General features: G+C 44.3%; 1 protein-coding gene across 1 annotated transcript in view; it reads left to right on the top strand.

The window, feature by feature from the left end:
• Positions 1-21115, top strand: part of mmp28 (matrix metallopeptidase 28) — a gene marked incomplete at both ends in the record, with an annotated part of 67638 nt that overhangs the window by 37065 nt on the left and 9458 nt on the right. The window contains 2 exons of the mRNA XM_080731097.1: positions 14456-14677; positions 16233-16478. Coding sequence (XP_080587223.1) covers positions 14456-14677; positions 16233-16478 — 468 coding nt within the window. The remainder of the gene's footprint in view (positions 1-14455; positions 14678-16232; positions 16479-21115) is intronic.

The raw sequence follows: 21115 nt of genomic DNA, 5'->3' as shown, positions 1-21115 counted from the left end.
GCTTGATATGGTGCTTGACCTTATCGGTCTGACCAAAATCCAGGTCATGTTGGGAGAAGACTTCTGGCATGGAATTTAGCATTTTTGTTGCTCGTTCCTTCCATTCAGGAGGTAAGGGGGAATCTCCGAAATCAAATTCAGATTGAATGGACTCTTTCTGCATATCAGGTGAGTTTGGTTCTTTCACCGTCTGCTCTTTGTGAAGCACTCGCACTACAGCATTAACATCTGCCAATACTGTTCTGGGTGGTATGACAATGTCATGATCAGTTTCATTTTTCAGCACAACAGGCAACCGGCAGGGCTGTTTCACTGGCAAACTTACTAGGCTTGTCGAAACCAGTAAGCCACCAGGTAAGGAAGAGGCTGAAGGTTGTTCCAGAATAACATATTTCTCAGTATGAGCATTGGGCATGTTAACTGTTCCCTCCAGGACAATGGTCTTTCCTGCGAGGACAACCTCAGAGGTCTTTCCTTGCATCTTCACCACGGCAAGGGTATCACTGCAGGAGATATCCTGACGCAGTCTGAGAATCTTAAGAACGGCTCGGTAGCCATAAGCTGAAGGCTGAAAAGTAGAGAGGTTCTGGTCAGCAGAGAAATCTGCATAAAGCACGTCAAGAGTGTTAGTGCCAATAAGAACCTGTTCTTGGCTTGCAGAGCGGAGGTGGGGAATAACCAGGGCCAAGGTATGAATTTCAATATCAACGCCTACAAAGTCTTTAGGGAAAGTTATGGGGAGCTCTATATAGCCTAAGTAGGGGACTGATTCACCATTGGCACCCTCCACATCAAGAAGGCCATTTAGTGGATGGATAGTCAGGTCTGAAAGATGGTTTTCATAGAAAGACTGGGGTATAGTTGTCACTTGTGACCCCGTATCCAAAAGACAGTTGGTGTCATTTCCTTTAATAATCACTTGGGCTGTAGTTTTATTCCCAATGAGGCCCTTTGGAATTTTTACAGACTGTTCTTTAGCCTGAACTCTCTTCAGTTCAGGTTTGTTTGGTCTGGGACTGGATTTGTCTGCTGTTGCTCCCATATGTCCCTCGATGGGAGCACCAGTCAGTTTAAATGGGTCTCGTTGTCAGGGGCATTTGTGGTTTCCCACAAGGACTGTTTTTCCTTTAACTGCTTGTTCTTGGCAGCTACAAGGGAAGGATCTGGCTCGTTGTCACAAGCAGACTTGATGTGACCGTCCTCACCGCATTGAAAGCAATACCAAGGGCGTGGCATGCTTTTAGTTTTGGTGGTAGATCTCTTGGTAACTTTATTTTTCACAGGTTGGGCCTCAGTTTTAGCGGTTGCTGCAGCAGACTGAGCTTTCTCCTGTTTCGGTTGTTTCAGTTTATTGCTCTCACTTTTCATGCTGCACAGCTGGGCGCTGAGGTCTGCCATTTGTTTTTTCAGCATCTCAAATTCAGTGACAGGACCAGAATCAGGAGTGGCCTGTGCTGTTTGTAGATGAGACATAGTGCGCTGCTTAGTGATACTAGGAGCAGGCTTGACAGTGCCCAAGTGCTGTCTCATACGGCTGACCTTCGCAGCCTGTATGTCTTCTTCTGTTCTTAACATTAACAAGAGTTCTGGGAAAGAAGGTGGATTGTCCCTTCTTTTTCCAAGTTGGAGATCAGTTATTAGGGAATTATCCCAGCAGCCACGGCAGAACTGCTTTAGGAGCTGTTTGTCAAATTCTGGTGCAGACACACCACCGCGCCGCATAGTCAGGCTCAGACACACATGCAGTCTATGTAGAAATGAGGATGGCTTTTCATCATGATTCATGAATGTACCCATGAATCTCGCATAGAGTTCGTCGCCATCTTCAACCGTTCCATAGGCAGAATCAAGTAGTTCAAGGTAGGCAGAGGGTTGAGCCTGCGGCCCTAGATGCTTGATTAACTCTGCTGCAGGTGGAAGAAGGCTGTCAAGTATGCGGTGTGTGCACTGCAAGTCAGAAACGGAAGGATCTTTCATAAGGACTTCAACGCTTGCGTGCCAGGTATCATAATCTGCTTCGCTGTTAGGTCGGGGGATTTTCCCTGAAAAGGCACGAAGCCTACTTGGTGTAGTGAAGTGTGACGAGGTGTCACTACTGCGAACTACATGTTCCACCACCACTCGTTGCACATTGGGTGGATTTATATCAATCGTGGGCCGTATACTGGCCTGAACTGCAGCTGGTGAAGCTGACATTGAGGGGGGATCGGTCAGGTTTTTAGTTGTGTTATCAGGAGGGAATTCAGGGACTGCAAGATCAGAAAGGTGTGAACTCGGAGACAAAGGATCAGGTGTAAGTTGTTCGGTGAGGAGGGATTGGCTCTGATCAGCGGAAGAACCTTTAAGGGGAGTGGAAGACAACCTAAGATTCTCCAGCTCTTCTTTAAGCAGTTGTTCAAGTGAATTGCCGCTCAGCTTGGCAATCGAACGCAGCTCCTCCATGTAGGTTTTGGTAGCGTTGACGCGGGCATTTAACGCATAAACACTTGCCAATCTCTGAATTTCAAAGACTGTATTCTCACGAGTGGGACTTTCAAACTTAAGCGGAAGCAAGGGCTCTAGTGTTTCAATGGCAGTTCCACTTTTGAATTCTACTATCACGTGTTGGTGAAAATCTGAATTTTTGTCATCAATGGGGAGGTATCGGTTAATTTCACCATATTGCTCAAGGTAAGTACCGACTTCAAGATCAGTGGAGTTCCCAACTAGTCCACTAACTATTACCGAGTTGGGAATCTTGATCGACTCTTTCATCACAATTTCCATTTTGCCTGGTTTGGATACCCGAATTTGAGTGAAACCAGTTGCAAATCAGTAATAACCAAATATGGTCAAATAAGCATCCAACACAGCTCCTGGCTAGCTCGCCAATTGTAACGCCTACTTGTGCCACAAGGGGTTGAGTGACACTACAGGGTTGTAGCTATAGCACCTATAAGGCACCAAAGTGTGATCTGGGCTAGTTATCTGCTAGGTTCGACTGCTGGAGCTGTGGGAAATGCTTAAATGAGACACAGACACCAAGGGGTTAAATTGTAAATGATTGCCGGCAGTTATATTGAAAAACAAACAAACAAACATACATACATTCAATGGGGGAAATACAGATAAGTTGGATCCAACACTAGTAGCAATTGCTTGGCCACTTTCAATTCTCAAGTTCAGTCTATATCTAATTGGGTGCACCCTTCTAACTTGACCTCAAAGTTCTCCTTTAACCCTTCAAATCAAGTTGTGTTCTGTTCCAGTTAAATCAAATCTAATCAAAATGGACAATTACAAAATACAGACTCGACCCTTCACAAAAGGTAAATAATATACCACTCAGTCACATGACCCAAAGGATGGAAAGGTAAGGTAAGTGTAGTGTAATATCAGTGTATATGTATTCAGAGTTCAGAGTCAGAGTTCCATGGTTACCGCGAAGGTTACGAATGTCAGTGTATATGTGAGTTCCAGGTGGGTATCAAAGTTCTAAAACTGTAAGTTTCAGAGTTCCAAAGTTCCAGGGTGAGTATGTGTATGTGTGCGTGCGTGCGTGTAAGGGGGAGAGAGGGGGAATTGGGGCTACTGCAGCTGAGAGTGGGGGAGTTGCAGAGGTAGGCCTACCACACCGCAGAGTGCAGTAGGATCTGTCCAGTGGTCAGAGTATTTTGGAATACTCGCTCGGTCTCTAGATCCTGGTTGGGAAGCTCGCCATCAATCGGAATGGTCACTGGAAAGAAATCCAATCCAACACAAAAACCTGACCTGTCACCAGACAGGGTCAGAGGAATCCCATCAGTATCATAGTATCTACTATCTGTGCTTTTAAAGTTTTTAACCATGAAATAGCATTACATGAACTTCTCTTTTTAAATGAAAATAATAAATCAAATACTGTATGCAACACTTTGTGCATTTTTAAATCTTTGTACATACTCTTTTTTAACACACAATGTATTTTAAACAAAAAGCATCTTCACATGAATTCAGTACTCTCTTGTACAGTATTCTTGCATGGCATGGCAAAATGGATTACTTCCATTTTGTAATCAATAGTTCAAAACAAACTCCATGTGTAAACCTTTACTCTTCAGAGTGTTCACAAGTAACTCAAAAGTGCAAAAAGAAACAAAACATCATCCCTTATTGAAAAAGAATAAACAGTCTCACCGATTCTGTGAAACAGGCTGGGCACAAACACAGTAATGGCTGCCCCAGTGACTCCACAAGTGGGTTCTATAAATCAAACAATTCAACACATCAAAACCAAAGTAATTTCCACTTAATTGTTACTCTTAAATGCGACCATAACAGTGGGATAGTTACCTTGCTTCTCAGTGGTATATGTTCAGAAAATCTTCAAGAATTCAACACTTGTCTCTGTGCTGTGTGCACTGTGTGCACCTCTCATCTGTTCTGTGAGTGAATGAGTTTCTCTCTGTCTGAACCTACACAGGTGTACTGACTCAGCTTGATTAGAGAACTGACTAGCTGAGTCTTTGATCAGTGCAGGACTGCAGGTCACTCTGTCTCTGCTAATTAGTGATAATTAGACCATTCACAAGGTTTCTGCACCACACAGTGGCCAGGTATGAGACTGCATTACCAAGACACAATAATTATAGGAATAATCATTTGGCAAAAGCACACATCTACAACAACTGCATGGTGTGTGTCTATGTGTGAATATAATCCGTAACCCACTATACAATGTGTGTTACACCCTCCCCTCTTGACGATATGCACGTCCCTGTGCATTCAGATGATGAGGTTTGCATGGAACTTGCAAATGCCTCACTCAGGCCTTGGAAGAGGGAGTTCACAACAAATAGTAAGGGATTTCCCAATGTAGAATATTGAAGTCTCTCAGGCATCTCGCGTGGTCTCAGAGAGCGACGGAGAGAGGTATCAGTATCTTGGGGTGGTTCATTCTGTGTCTCTACTGAACTGGACGGTTCAGGTGTAGTTACTTCTTTTTCCTCTCCTTGCACATCTGACAACACTGGGGAAGGCTCATTTTCATCGAGGGACGCTTCCTCAGGTGGTTGCAGACATGTGTCCGGAGGGGTCTCTTCTTCTGGACAGGTCCCATTGCCAATGTCCTCCAAGACATTTTCAGGTAAGGGGTCTGGTCCAGTTGAATCATCACTTTCGGATGAGTTCTCATCAGGTAAGTTGACATGTTCGAGTAAGGTTTCCATTACAGGTTCATCATATTCAGGTAGGTTTCCATCTGTGTCCTCTTCAGGAGATTCAACTGCTGGAGGAGCAGGAACATCAGGAGATGACACATCACGTTCACGTGATTGGTTGGTCACACAAGGAGGGTTCCTCAACTTGTGAGTATCTTGGACTGTGAAGAATATGTCAGGTTCTTGGGTCTGAACAGGATATCTGACCCTCGTAGGTAGATTCTCTGAGTCAGATTCCTCTTCCTCTTCACTTTCAACATCAGGATTCTGTCTTGTCCTTGGTTTCCTGACAGCAGGTTTACTGACAGGTTCATCCATAGCAGTTGTGGACAGAAAGCCGCAAGGGAGCAACAGGTCACGATGCAAGGTACGTACAGGTCGATCTTTACCCTCTGGCTTGACCGTGTAGACCGGCATCTCTCCAGCTTTCTTGATGACAACATAGACATCATCCTCCCACCTGTTTGCTAGTTTGTGCTTTCCACGTAGCTTGACATTACGGACAAGAACTCTGTCACCCACATCCAGGGTTGACTCTGTGACCCGTTTATCAAAACGTGTCTTGTTGCGGTCAGCATTCTTCTGGGCGTTAGAGGTTGCAATCCTGTAACTCTCTTCCAAACGGCTCTTTAAGTCACTGACATACTGGGAATGAGACTTTCCACTGGCATTGGTCGTGGGTAAACCAAAGGCTAAGTCGATCGGAAGCCTTGGTTGTCTCCCGAACATTAATTCGTAAGGAGAAAATCCTGTCACCTCGTTTTTTGTGCAATTGTAAGCATGTACAAGAGGTTTGACAAAGTCTTTCCAGTGCTGTTTATCCTCTTGACTTAATGTTCCAAGCATTTGGAGGAGAGTACGGTTGAATCTCTCAACCGGGTTCCCTCTGGGATGGTATGGTGTAGTCCGCACCTTCTTCATGCCCGTAAGTTCACAGAGTTCCTTTATGGTCTTAGACTCGAAATCAGGACCTTGATCACTATGTAAACGCTCAGGAAAACCATAATGAACAATTAAGTTCTCCCACAGACTCTTTGCTACAGTACGCGCTCGCTGGTTTGGAGTCGGTATCGCTACCGCGTACTTAGTGAAGTGGTCTGTGATGACTAATATATCTTTGGTGTTGGACCGGTCTGGTTCCAAGGATAAGTAGTCCATACACACCAGTTCAAGAGGTCTACTGGTCTTTATGTTCATTAGTGGAGCGGCTCTTTCAGGGAGGGACTTGCGAAGAACGCAGCGCTCACAAGTTCTGATCATATTTTCAATGGCCATGTACATTTTCGGCCAGTAAAATCTGGCTCTCACCAGATCCACTGTCCGCTCAACTCCCATGTGGCCCATGTCGTTGTGGAGGCTCTTAAGTGCCATTGGTCTCAGCTCCACAGGAAGCACTAGCTGGAAGATGATATCGGGTCCATCTTGCCTCCTTCGATACTCCATTCCGCAGCTCCAGGCGGTTCAGCTCACGTAGCAGTAAGGGAAGTTCAGGCAGTTCTTCCCTGAGACTGGTAGGTGGAGTTTGACCCGTTTCAATCTGAACAATCACCTCATTGATTGCAGGATCGAATCTCTGCTTCTCTCTCAGCTCGTCCTCAGTAAAAGAGGGAATTAGAGGGAAACCATCAACTTGTTCATCCTGGAAGCTGTCTGGAATGGCTGTAGAATTATGAGCAAGGGATTCAACTAGGGCTACCCCGGGGCAAGGGATTTCGGCATCGTTGCCTTCAGTAACGGTGACAGTATGCCGGTCACATATGGCCTGGACCACATCTTGAGGTACAGCGTGTGAATGTTCGGTATCACTTAGGTGATAATCAGTGAATTTCTGGATTCTTTCACTCTCCTTTCGTGATGTCGGGTCATCCTCCAGGGTATCGTGAGGGCGACGAGACAGTGCGTCTGCATCGAGGTTTTGCTTGCCAGCTCTGTACTGGAGTTGGAATGAATAGGTGGAGAGGGCAGACAGCCACCTGTAACTTGTTGCATCGAGTTTGGCCGATGTTAGGACATAAGTCATGGGGTTGCTGTCAGTCACCACCGTGAAATCTGTACCATATAGGTAGTCAGAGAATTTATCAGTGACTGCCCACTTGAGGGCCAAGAATTCAAGCTTATGCGCAGGGTACTTGGTTTCACTTTTTGAAAGTCCTCGGCTTGCGAAAGCTATGACTCTTGGTTGGCCATCCTGGACTTGGTACAATGCAGCCCCCAAGCCAACTGTGCTGGCATCAGTATGGAGGATGTAAGGAAGCTGAGAGTCTGCAAAGCCCAAGACTGGAGCTGATATCAGTTTTTGGATTATCAGATCAAAGGCTTCCTGGCAACGGGGTGTCCACCTTTGACCAAAGGACTCCTTTGGATTGTGGTACTCTGAGCTTGAGCCTTTGTCGAGTTTCTTTCTTCCCTTTCCGATCGGTGGATATCCAGAGGTTAGCTCGTTAAGAGGCTTGACGATATTGGAGTACCCCTTTATGTACCTTCTGTAATATCCAGCGAACCCTAGAAAAGAACGAAGTTCCTTCAGGTTGGTAGGGACAGGCCACGTCGTTAAGGCCATGATCTTCTCTGAGTCCGTTTCCACACCGAGCTCCGAGACTATATGTCCAAGGTATTTCACTGAGGTCTGGAAAAATTTACATTTTTCTGGAGCCAACTTCAATCCATATTCCTTCAGTCGCTGAAGTACATGCTTCAGGCGCTTCTCATGTTCTTCCAAAGATGATGAGAAAATGATCAGGTCATCAATGAACACTAAAACCTCCTTTAGGTTCATGTCTCCCATACACTTCTCCATAAGTCGCTGGAAGGTTGATGGCGCATTAGTGATTCCCTGGGGCATTCTGTTGAATTCCCAAAATCCTAATGGGCAAACAAACGCTGTCTTCTGTTTGTCGGATTCTTCCATTTCTATTTGGTAATACCCCGACTTCAAGTCAAGAACAGAGAACCACTTTGACCCAGCCAGCGCAGAGAACGCATCCTCTAACTTTGGAAGGGCATACGCGTCCTTGATGGTTTGAAGGTTTAGCTTCCTGTAGTCTATGCAAAGACGAACGGAACCATTCTTCTTCCTTACGACTACAATGGGGGAAGCAAAGGGGGATTCTGATTCTCGTATCACTCCTGAGTCGAGAAGTTCCTGAAGGTGTTTCCTCACCGCATCCACATCATGTGGATGTATGGGACGACCTCTGTACTTAAACGGTGTTTCATCGTTGAGCTTGATATGGTGCTTGACCTTATCGGTCTGACCAAAATCCAGGTCATGTTGGGAGAAGACTTCTGGCATGGAATTTAGCATTTTTGTTGCTCGTTCCTTCCATTCAGGAGGTAAGGGGGAATCTCCGAAATCAAATTCAGATTGAATGGACTCTTTCTGCATATCAGGTGAGTTTGGTTCTTTCACCGTCTGCTCTTTGTGAAGCACTCGCACTACAGCATTAACATCTGCCAATACTGTTCTGGGTGGTATGACAATGTCATGATCAGTTTCATTTTTCAGCACAACAGGCAACCGGCAGGGCTGTTTCACTGGCAAACTTACTAGGCTTGTCGAAACCAGTAAGCCACCAGGTAAGGAAGAGGCTGAAGGTTGTTCCAGAATAACATATTTCTCAGTATGAGCATTGGGCATGTTAACTGTTCCCTCCAGGACAATGGTCTTTCCTGCGAGGACAACCTCAGAGGTCTTTCCTTGCATCTTCACCACGGCAAGGGTATCACTGCAGGAGATATCCTGACGCAGTCTGAGAATCTTAAGAACGGCTCGGTAGCCATAAGCTGAAGGCTGAAAAGTAGAGAGGTTCTGGTCAGCAGAGAAATCTGCATAAAGCACGTCAAGAGTGTTAGTGCCAATAAGAACCTGTTCTTGGCTTGCAGAGCGGAGGTGGGGAATAACCAGGGCCAAGGTATGAATTTCAATATCAACGCCTACAAAGTCTTTAGGGAAAGTTATGGGGAGCTCTATATAGCCTAAGTAGGGGACTGATTCACCATTGGCACCCTCCACATCAAGAAGGCCATTTAGTGGATGGATAGTCAGGTCTGAAAGATGGTTTTCATAGAAAGACTGGGGTATAGTTGTCACTTGTGACCCCGTATCCAAAAGACAGTTGGTGTCATTTCCTTTAATAATCACTTGGGCTGTAGTTTTATTCCCAATGAGGCCCTTTGGAATTTTTACAGACTGTTCTTTAGCCTGAACTCTCTTCAGTTCAGGTTTGTTTGGTCTGGGACTGGATTTGTCTGCTGTTGCTCCCATATGTCCCTCGATGGGAGCACCAGTCAGTTTAAATGGGTCTCGTTGTCAGGGGCATTTGTGGTTTCCCACAAGGACTGTTTTTCCTTTAACTGCTTGTTCTTGGCAGCTACAAGGGAAGGATCTGGCTCGTTGTCACAAGCAGACTTGATGTGACCGTCCTCACCGCATTGAAAGCAATACCAAGGGCGTGGCATGCTTTTAGTTTTGGTGGTAGATCTCTTGGTAACTTTATTTTTCACAGGTTGGGCCTCAGTTTTAGCGGTTGCTGCAGCAGACTGAGCTTTCTCCTGTTTCGGTTGTTTCAGTTTATTGCTCTCACTTTTCATGCTGCACAGCTGGGCGCTGAGGTCTGCCATTTGTTTTTTCAGCATCTCAAATTCAGTGACAGGACCAGAATCAGGAGTGGCCTGTGCTGTTTGTAGATGAGACATAGTGCGCTGCTTAGTGATACTAGGAGCAGGCTTGACAGTGCCCAAGTGCTGTCTCATACGGCTGACCTTCGCAGCCTGTATGTCTTCTTCTGTTCTTAACATTAACAAGAGTTCTGGGAAAGAAGGTGGATTGTCCCTTCTTTTTCCAAGTTGGAGATCAGTTATTAGGGAATTATCCCAGCAGCCACGGCAGAACTGCTTTAGGAGCTGTTTGTCAAATTCTGGTGCAGACACACCACCGCGCCGCATAGTCAGGCTCAGACACACATGCAGTCTATGTAGAAATGAGGATGGCTTTTCATCATGATTCATGAATGTACCCATGAATCTCGCATAGAGTTCGTCGCCATCTTCAACCGTTCCATAGGCAGAATCAAGTAGTTCAAGGTAGGCAGAGGGTTGAGCCTGCGGCCCTAGATGCTTGATTAACTCTGCTGCAGGTGGAAGAAGGCTGTCAAGTATGCGGTGTGTGCACTGCAAGTCAGAAACGGAAGGATCTTTCATAAGGACTTCAACGCTTGCGTGCCAGGTATCATAATCTGCTTCGCTGTTAGGTCGGGGGATTTTCCCTGAAAAGGCACGAAGCCTACTTGGTGTAGTGAAGTGTGACGAGGTGTCACTACTGCGAACTACATGTTCCACCACCACTCGTTGCACATTGGGTGGATTTATATCAATCGTGGGCCGTATACTGGCCTGAACTGCAGCTGGTGAAGCTGACATTGAGGGGGGATCGGTCAGGTTTTTAGTTGTGTTATCAGGAGGGAATTCAGGGACTGCAAGATCAGAAAGGTGTGAACTCGGAGACAAAGGATCAGGTGTAAGTTGTTCGGTGAGGAGGGATTGGCTCTGATCAGCGGAAGAACCTTTAAGGGGAGTGGAAGACAACCTAAGATTCTCCAGCTCTTCTTTAAGCAGTTGTTCAAGTGAATTGCCGCTCAGCTTGGCAATCGAACGCAGCTCCTCCATGTAGGTTTTGGTAGCGTTGACGCGGGCATTTAACGCATAAACACTTGCCAATCTCTGAATTTCAAAGACTGTATTCTCACGAGTGGGACTTTCAAACTTAAGCGGAAGCAAGGGCTCTAGTGTTTCAATGGCAGTTCCACTTTTGAATTCTACTATCACGTGTTGGTGAAAATCTGAATTTTTGTCATCAATGGGGAGGTATCGGTTAATTTCACCATATTGCTCAAGGTAAGTACCGACTTCAAGATCAGTGGAGTTCCCAACTAGTCCACTAACTATTACCGAGTTGGGAATCTTGATCGACTCTTTCATCACAATTTCCATTTTGCCTGGTTTGGATACCCGAATTTGAGTGAAACCAGTTGCAAATCAGTAATAACCAAATATGGTCAAATAAGCATCCAACACAGCTCCTGGCTAGCTCGCCAATTGTAACGCCTACTTGTGCCACAAGGGGTTGAGTGACACTACAGGGTTGTAGCTATAGCACCTATAAGGCACCAAAGTGTGATCTGGGCTAGTTATCTGCTAGGTTCGACTGCTGGAGCTGTGGGAAATGCTTAAATGAGACACAGACACCAAGGGGTTAAATTGTAAATGATTGCCGGCAGTTATATTGAAAAACAAACAAACAAACATACATACATTCAATGGGGGAAATACAGATAAGTTGGATCCAACACTAGTAGCAATTGCTTGGCCACTTTCAATTCTCAAGTTCAGTCTATATCTAATTGGGTGCACCCTTCTAACTTGACCTCAAAGTTCTCCTTTAACCCTTCAAATCAAGTTGTGTTCTGTTCCAGTTAAATCAAATCTAATCAAAATGGACAATTACAAAATACAGACTCGACCCTTCACAAAAGGTAAATAATATACCACTCAGTCACATGACCCAAAGGATGGAAAGGTAAGGTAAGTGTAGTGTAATATCAGTGTATATGTATTCAGAGTTCAGAGTCAGAGTTCCATGGTTACCGCGAAGGTTACGAATGTCAGTGTATATGTGAGTTCCAGGTGGGTATCAAAGTTCTAAAACTGTAAGTTTCAGAGTTCCAAAGTTCCAGGGTGAGTATGTGTATGTGTGCGTGCGTGCGTGTAAGGGGGAGAGAGGGGGAATTGGGGCTACTGCAGCTGAGAGTGGGGGAGTTGCAGAGGTAGGCCTACCACACCGCAGAGTGCAGTAGGATCTGTCCAGTGGTCAGAGTATTTTGGAATACTCGCTCGGTCTCTAGATCCTGGTTGGGAAGCTCGCCATCAATCGGAATGGTCACTGGAAAGAAATCCAATCCAACACAAAAACCTGACCTGTCACCAGACAGGGTCAGAGGAATCCCATCAGTATCATAGTATCTACTATCTGTGCTTTTAAAGTTTTTAACCATGAAATAGCATTACATGAACTTCTCTTTTTAAATGAAAATAATAAATCAAATACTGTATGCAACACTTTGTGCATTTTTAAATCTTTGTACATACTCTTTTTTAACACACAATGTATTTTAAACAAAAAGCATCTTCACATGAATTCAGTACTCTCTTGTACAGTATTCTTGCATGGCATGGCAAAATGGATTACTTCCATTTTGTAATCAATAGTTCAAAACAAACTCCATGTGTAAACCTTTACTCTTCAGAGTGTTCACAAGTAACTCAAAAGTGCAAAAAGAAACAAAACATCATCCCTTATTGAAAAAGAATAAACAGTCTCACCGATTCTGTGAAACAGGCTGGGCACAAACACAGTAATGGCTGCCCCAGTGACTCCACAAGTGGGTTCTATAAATCAAACAATTCAACACATCAAAACCAAAGTAATTTCCACTTAATTGTTACTCTTAAATGCGACCATAACAGTGGGATAGTTACCTTGCTTCTCAGTGGTATATGTTCAGAAAATCTTCAAGAATTCAACACTTGTCTCTGTGCTGTGTGCACTGTGTGCACCTCTCATCTGTTCTGTGAGTGAATGAGTTTCTCTCTGTCTGAACCTACACAGGTGTACTGACTCAGCTTGATTAGAGAACTGACTAGCTGAGTCTTTGATCAGTGCAGGACTGCAGGTCACTCTGTCTCTGCTAATTAGTGATAATTAGACCATTCACAAGGTTTCTGCACCACACAGTGGCCAGGTATGAGACTGCATTACCAAGACACAATAATTATAGGAATAATCATTTGGCAAAAGCACACATCTACAACAACTGCATGGTGTGTGTCTATGTGTGAATATAATCCGTAACCCACTATACAATGTGTGTTACACTTGTCTCTCCAACATGGAGGAGAATGAAGAGAGACACGTTCAAAAATGAAGGCTTGTCTGTCCAGCTGGTTGCTGTAATAAATCCTATCTGATGACTGTTTCCTGCCAGGCAGCCGTTCTGTCTGGATATTGTTGATGTTTGCCGCATGGCTCTTTTTGTGTTTCCTAATGTGTCTCAAAAGTGCAGCCCTGTATGTGTGTGTGTGTGTGTGTGTGTGTGTGTGTGTGTGTGTGTGTGTGTGTGTGTGTGTCTGTGTGTGTGTGTGTGTGTGTGTGTGTGTGTGTGTGTGTGTGTGTGTCTGTGCAGTACACACATGAGTTCCTGTATGTTTGCTTTTAGTTCCTATATTGCCACCCAGAGTAATTCACCGTATACATGGCAGAGATTATACTCTTCCGAGTCGTATCCCCTCCTAAGAGTGTACAAACACCCGAATGGACCCACAGGGGTCCGTTTGGTTCCGTCTGCACACTCTTAAGGAGTTAAACTATCACAGAGGATTTTAATGCGTGTTATTAAGGTGTTAGGGGACAACGTGTAATTGCGCTTAGTAAGTCACGAAATCCACAGACACGTGTCTGAGCAAATTGTATACATGTAGTTACAGTCGGTTGTTGAGTTTACTCAGCTGTGAGCTAACACGGTTAGAATCCTATCATTTTGGAGAGGCCCCTGCTGCACTGTGACTCAGCCATAAAGCCCACTTCAAAACCTTTCTGTTGATGGCTGGCTCACTGCGCGTCCGTGTTTATAATACAACACGTGTACTATCAACATCCGTGTTGAGTCTGAAGGAACGGTGCTGACGTTTGCGTGTTCAAAATGTTCCGTTCTGTACCACTCTTACACAATAACATATTGTTGCTGTCCTTTTATCTCCATAATTTAACTTTTTGTGTTTTTTTATTTTCGTGAATTAATGCCCTACTTGATCACACTACAGCATTCACACAAAAGTAGCAAAAGTAGCAAATCTGCAAACTCTTGTAGATCTGCTACTTTGCTGTTTATGAATTTGAATCCTGAAAAGTAACAGATTTGGACGTGAGGTTTCTACCTGACAGACAGAGATGATAGCCAACATGCACTTTTTTGGGGGGTGGAAAGGCTCAGGAGGTAGACATAGAGTTGCCATTTGGGAAACAGAACGGTCCCTGGTTTGATCCCTAGCTCTTAATGGATTTTTGTGGCAAAGTGTCCTTGAGCAAGGCTCTGAAACTGCTCTGTCTATGTGTGTGTGTGTGTGTGTGTGCGTGAGTACAAATGGGTCCTGACCAAGTGCTTGGGAACCAGTGGAATAGAGCGTCACATAATGCATTGCCTCCTGTCTGTCTCTCTGTGTTTCAGGTGAGAAGTGGTACAAGCGCCACCTGACCTATCGGATAGTGAACTGGCCTCGCCACCTGTCCCCGGGGCCCGTGAGGCTGGCGGTGCAGGCCGCCTTCCAGCTGTGGAGCAACGTGTCGGGCCTGGTCTTCCAGGAGGTCATGGACGGACACTCTGACATCCGGCTGGCCTTCTACGATGGAGAGCACAACGACGGAGCCAGCAACGCCTTCGACGGACCAGGTAAAAGGAGGACGTCCCTGTCTTTGTGCATTCATTAACCCATTTAGACCTTAAAAAAAAGGTCTTCTAAAAGGTCTTCTAAATTGGTAATTTGACTGTGAGGTCAAAAGCACAGATTAATAGACTAGCTCGGATTGCATTGAAGGTGATGGGTGTGAGGGAGCACCCCACCCTTCAAGCAATATTTGAGGAAAGTGTAGTTAAGAAAGCTAAGAGAATAATTGCTGACCCCTCTCATGTTCTGCATTCAGAATGCGAACTGCTACCCTCGGGTAGACGTTATAGAGTCCCAGTTAAAAACAAGAAAAGACATTTGAACAGATACAAATACTCATTCATTCCCATATCCGTTAATCTACTAAACTCAGGCCGTTAGTAGGGGTGATGACTAGTGTAATGTAATGTAATGTATGCACTTGACTTGTATGTCAGCACTGTGTGTTGTGCACTATTCGTTGTAATTTACTTTCTGTCTGTCTTGTCCTGTTGTATGTTATGTAGCAGCCTGCATGTCCAAGACAAATTTCCTTCGGGACCAAATAAATTAATCTTGAATCTTGAATCTTGAATCTTCTAGATCAGTGGTTCCCAAACTTTTTAGCCCGTGACCCAAAACAGAGATGAGACAGTTGCCCAGGACCTGTAGTGAAAATAGCCGATCTAGATTGTAGATTGGCTATTTTCACTATTCTCCAACAGTTGTTTTCTAATTTATGGAATTACTGGGATTTCTTTTTATTTATTTCGCTTTTTTGGGAATGTTTTTTGAAAATGTTTTGATATTATAACAATTAACAAAAGTAGGAAACAAAAAATTAAGGGACCCACAAAAATGTGTCCGCGACCCACAAATGGGTCCCGACCCAGTGCTTGGGAACCAGTGTTCTAGATCCTAACTGTTTGCTAAAAAAAATATATATGTTTCTCTGTCAGTGGTTCTCAAACTTTTTCCATGTGAAGGACTCCTAGAATTATATGTATTTAACCATGGACCTTCATTTGAAAATATTTAGTTCCAGGGACCAAGAGAAAGAAGGATTTGCGTTACAAATGTCTGCTTTAAAAATATATACATTTAAAGATTTGCTCACATTTTCAAGATTTTTCAAAAATAGCAGATCTACAATTGTAGATCTGCTATTTTTTAATAGTTAAAGCATGAAATAATGGTTAAAGTGGTGACACAGATATGCATACCCAGTCTAAATGGGTTTTAAGCTTGCGCTATGTTGTGGAGTATGGTTCTTTAGGTATGGTATTAGTGATCATCCTGTTTGTTTTAAAGTACACCAAATATGGTATTGTTTCCCACTGGGACACGGACAGATTGTTTATGGGTCACAAATAAATAACGCTTTTTTATTAGTGTGGTTGCTATAGGCAACACACTATTGTTCTCGGTCCAAGAATGTTTTGCCAGCAAAGTGAACCTGCTTTTTTTCCTAGTAGTTTTTTGTTTTTATTATTTCAAAGGATTTTCTCACAACATGGTGTCGTCTATATTGTGCTTTCCTAACCATTTTTCCCACCACCACCACATCCATCCATCCACTAGGGGGAACCCTGGCTCACGCCTTCCTCCCGTGCCGCGGGGAGGCCCACTTCGACATCGCCGAGCGGTGGACGCTGAACGGCCACAAGGGCCACAACCTGTTCATGGTGACGGCGCACGAGATCGGCCACACGCTGGGCCTGGAGCACTCCCCGGTCCGCCACGCCCTCATGTCCCCCTACTACAAGAAGCTGGGCCGCAACCTGCTGCTGAGCTGGGACGACATCACCGCCGTGCAGCAGCTCTACGGTCAGTTCCACTTCACGCTAGGGCATTCACTATTCAACGTTGTTCACCGAAGTCGAATATTCGTTTTTTTTTTTTTTTCTCTTTAAAAAAGATATAGTTTATAAAGCTTGGCTAGATAGGAAGTCATAAGAATGAGTTGTCAAACCTTTTTAGGCTGTGACCCCCAAAATAAACATATTTGAACTGGGGACCCCCACCCTGACAAGCACTTGGAATTGTAGGTATTGCATTTAATGTGACTTGATTCCGCAGATAAATATTGTGAAAATAGCAGATCTACATGCTCACAACGCCTCGCAACGCGAGGCGTTGTGAGCATGTAGATCTGCTATTTTCACAATGTTCGCCTCTTGCTTACTTAATATTTGACAGTTTGGCTTGTCATTCGAATACTTTGAGGTCGAATAATTAGAATACTAAAAATCACTATTCGTGAATGCCCTACTTCACGCCGTTCACCAAAGATTGTTAACTCATTTATTGCCATTTAGACCGGGAGCGCATTATTACGCATTCTTTTATGCTTTAACTATTAAAAGAAATAGCAGATATATAGCTTGTAGATCTGCTATTTTGGTAAAATCGTGAACACTTGTGCAGGTCTTTGAATATTTTGACCCGATTCTATAAGTGTCTGTTTAAATCCTTCTATGGTTTTTTGAAAAAACCTATGTTTCTATGTCAGTGATGCTCAAACCTTTTCATGTCAAGGACCCCCAAAATGATATGTATTTGGCCACGGACCCCCATCTCAAAATATTTAGTTCCAGGGACCCCCAGAAGAAAAAATATATATATTCAAAGATTTGCAAAAAACTTCACGACTTTGAGCTCATTTTCAATAGCTAAAGTATAGCGGGTGTATATTGGGTAGGGTAAGTGTATTTTTATTTGAGTCCCTCCATTTGCGTAATTTACATTCATACACGCTAGCTTATGCTTATTATGCTAGCATACCAGAACAGAGCCAGCATCCCATCTGTGTCCGGAGCTAATCTCACAAACTGCTTGGACCGATCAGTGCCACGTTTCTTGTGCCACAGAATTACCTGCATTTCTCATGCACACACTCACACACGCGCGCTCGCACACACACACACAGGAACCATCCTGGTTCGTTGACAACGAGTCCTTGAGCAAGACACTGAACCGCTAACTGCTCCGATGAGCAAGTTGGTGCCTTGTTTGGGTTTCCTGCTCCTCCTCTTCCGACATCAGTTTGTGAATGTGAATGTAATGCCCGTGGTAAAGTGCCTTGGATAAAGGTGCTATATAAATGCACCGTTTAGCATTTTATAGCGGGATCTGTTGTGAGGCCTGCAGGTACATGCATGTGCTTCCCACAGCAGGGACGTTAAACTCGGCATCCTTCACTGGGAAATTCCACTTTTACTTCAGGTTAAAGGTCTGTCTGGGGTGAGGACAAGACAGCCCTGGTGGTGAACCCCCGACAAATATCTCACCTTGGTTTACGGGTTGCAGATATATTTAGGCTTCGATGGAAGTTCTTGGACTTTCTTAATTGGTTTGGGCAGGGGCGTCAATTGGGTATGGCAGGGGTATGCAGCTGCCATACCCTGGGTCCAGGGGGGAGAATATAAGTTACTTTAAAATATAAATCCATGAATGTCTCTTTGTCTATCTGTGCTGGTTATGTTGTTAAATTACATTAAAATAACTACAAATGCTAAATTTAACAAGATATTATAATTATATTCTCCACACTTTTATTCTCCCCATCTTGACAGAATAGTATATTCCCAGGTTCCGCAGGTCAGCTGCACAGGTGCAATTCATTATTGTTAATTGTGGCACGTTTACTTTAGCTGCACTTGAACAACTGTTCCAGACTGCCATATCCAGCCCAAGAAACCATAGACATTTTTTGGGGAAAAAATAGAATGTACTTCTTAAAATAAATGTATCATGCCTGTTGCTAAGGTACGGCAACATACCTGGTCATGTTGCCATACCTGGTTTGGGATAGAACTGATATCAGTAAGTGCTGCTGACTTCCCATCAAATCTTGGACTTGCAGAGAAGAGAAATAGGGTTTACACACTAAAATCACTTCATTTAACTCTCAGAGTCATAAATGTATAAATAACAATTCAACTTAATGTGCAACTTATTTGCCTGAGTCACGTGTAACCCTGAGAGTGTACAAATGGAACTAAATGGACCCATTTGTACACTCTCTGAGTTAAATGAACGCTGTTGCTCATTAAGATTAAGTTGGAGTCATGGCACCGAGCTGTGAAGAGAGAGAGAGTGAGACAGAGAGAAAAAATCACACTCGTGTGAACTGAGCGGTGGTGTGTGTGTGTGTGTGTGTGTGTGTGTGTGTGTGTGTGTGTGTGTGTGTGTGTGTGTGTGTGTGTGTGTGTGTGTGTGTGTGTGTGTGTGTGCAACAGCGCCCCTCCCTTAACATGTGTGGTCAGAAAAGGTTACTGCAGGCTACAGACAGACAGACAGACACGGACGGAGACACGGAGACAGACAGACAGACAGACAGACAGACCCACACACACGGCCACGTATAGGAGCGTTGTGCCCACCGCTCAAAAAGAGAGAGAGAGAGAGAGAGAAAGAGCGCCCTGGAGGCTCACAGCTGCAGCCATAGAAATAAAATAAGTAGAATGGGAAATTCCATTGAAATCACACGTTTGAATGCCCAGTCAGCCGCTCAAACACATGTACCCAAATCGTGCATGCATTGCACACACGCATGCACACACGCATGCACGCACATGTACCCACACACGCACAGTCGCACACGTACACACACACATTAGCAGATCTGTGTGATTTCATCCCTCTGGCAAGGAGCACAGCTGCTTGAACCATACTTACAAAGCACACACACACACACACACACACACACACACACACACACACACACACACACACACACACACACACACACACACACACACTTACACTTGTTTACCTACAGACATAACTCACACACTGACCTCATTGTATATTATCTCTCAACACCACACTTACTGTGTGACACAAGTATGTATATGTACACGTGTACACACACGCGTGCACACACAGTGTTTACTCAGTGTCATGATGGATTCTTGGTGTCGTGGGCCGAGTTGTAGATCTTTACATAAACATGTCTTCATAAATGACAGATAGAGCTGTAGTATCTATTTACCCTGTGTTTGTGTGTGTGTGTGTGTGTGTGTGTGTGTGTGTGTGTGTGTGTGTGTGTGTGTGTGTGTGTGTGTGTGTGTGTGTGTGTGTGTGTGTGTGTGTCTGTGTGTGTGTGTGTGTGTGTGTGTGAGAGGCAGGTTTCCACATGTGGCAGGTTTCATGCCGTGGACATGACTCTTGTTGGCTTTGTTTTTGCCACGGAGGCTTTCTTTTAAAACCCTGGACGACATTGTCTAAGAAATTCTCAACAAAAGCACAGCGCTCTGTTTTTTCTTTTTTTCCCCCAGACACACATTCTGTGTTGTCACTGCTGTTGTAGAGAGAGAGAGAGAATGTCACTGTCAATGTTTGTATCCTTCTGGATCACCTGCCAGTGAGGAGCCCCCACCTCCCGTCTTACTATATAATAATAATAATTTATTTGTTTTTATTACTTGATACATTGTTATTTGTATTATCCCTGTAAAATAAACCTATACAACATTAGTCAAATAAAACCCTGTGCCGCCTTGACCCAAGTGACCAACTTTTGCCATTTTCAATCAAAATCCCATTGTTCTGGTGTGTGAGGCGATGAATAATATAGTGTAGCAAAGAAAAGAAAAAGAACGAAAAAAATGTCTTCTGCGTATTTCTCAGCAAAAACATGTTGTTTCACATACAGAATGGTATGCTCGATTTGTGTTTCCTTTGAAAGCAAACCTTGGAGTTATGCTGTAGCTTACTTATTTTCACATGTAAGCTTAAACCATGAAATTAGATGTCAAAACAGCTGCAATGGAGTCGGTGGTAATGCAACCTTATGCAGGAATGCCTGCGAGGCGTCGAGGTTCATTTATATTCCATCACACCACGGTGTTGCGTTGTATTGCGTGTAAATTAGGCTTTAGAACAGTCATCACACAATTGCATACATCAGGGGTCTTAGATCAAACGTTTTTCAGCCCAAGGACCCCTTAGCAGAGAGAGAGATGAAGCAGGGACCCCCCACTGTCATCTGCCACTGTCATCATCATCATCACCATTCGAGTGCCCTTGAGATCTGCGACACAAGCTGCTTACTGGTCTCTGTTGCTCATTGCCACACATTGTCAGTCCTGTGTTCCTACTCAGAACATCTAGAAATGTGAGTGGTCTGGTTCATCTTGATGGGCAGATTAGTCTTCACAAAAGAATATCCAAGATTACCTGGTCTTTTTTCACTGTGACGATGTCCAGCAAAGCGGCGTCTCCTTTGTGCCACAACAACTGAGATGGGAGGGATGCCTCCATACATCTGAGCTTTAGTTGGATGGTTGCTCCATGAAAGGTTCTGGACACGCCTGAGGATTCTTGTGTATGTTTCGTCAAGACGATCCCAAAGCTCCTTATTCATTGTCCATGTTTCAGCACCATACAGAAGGATATTTTTGCACACAGGCTTGGAACAAGTTGATCTTAGTAGCTCTTTAGAGGTCTGACTGCCATAT

This window comes from Nannobrachium achirus, assembly GCF_963921795.1.
Source record: "Nannobrachium achirus genome assembly, chromosome: 8".
Classification (NCBI taxonomy): domain Eukaryota; kingdom Metazoa; phylum Chordata; class Actinopteri; order Myctophiformes; family Myctophidae; genus Nannobrachium; species Nannobrachium achirus.
The sequence above is the reverse complement of the archived record's forward strand: the minus strand, read 5'-3'. Positions and strand labels throughout refer to the sequence as shown.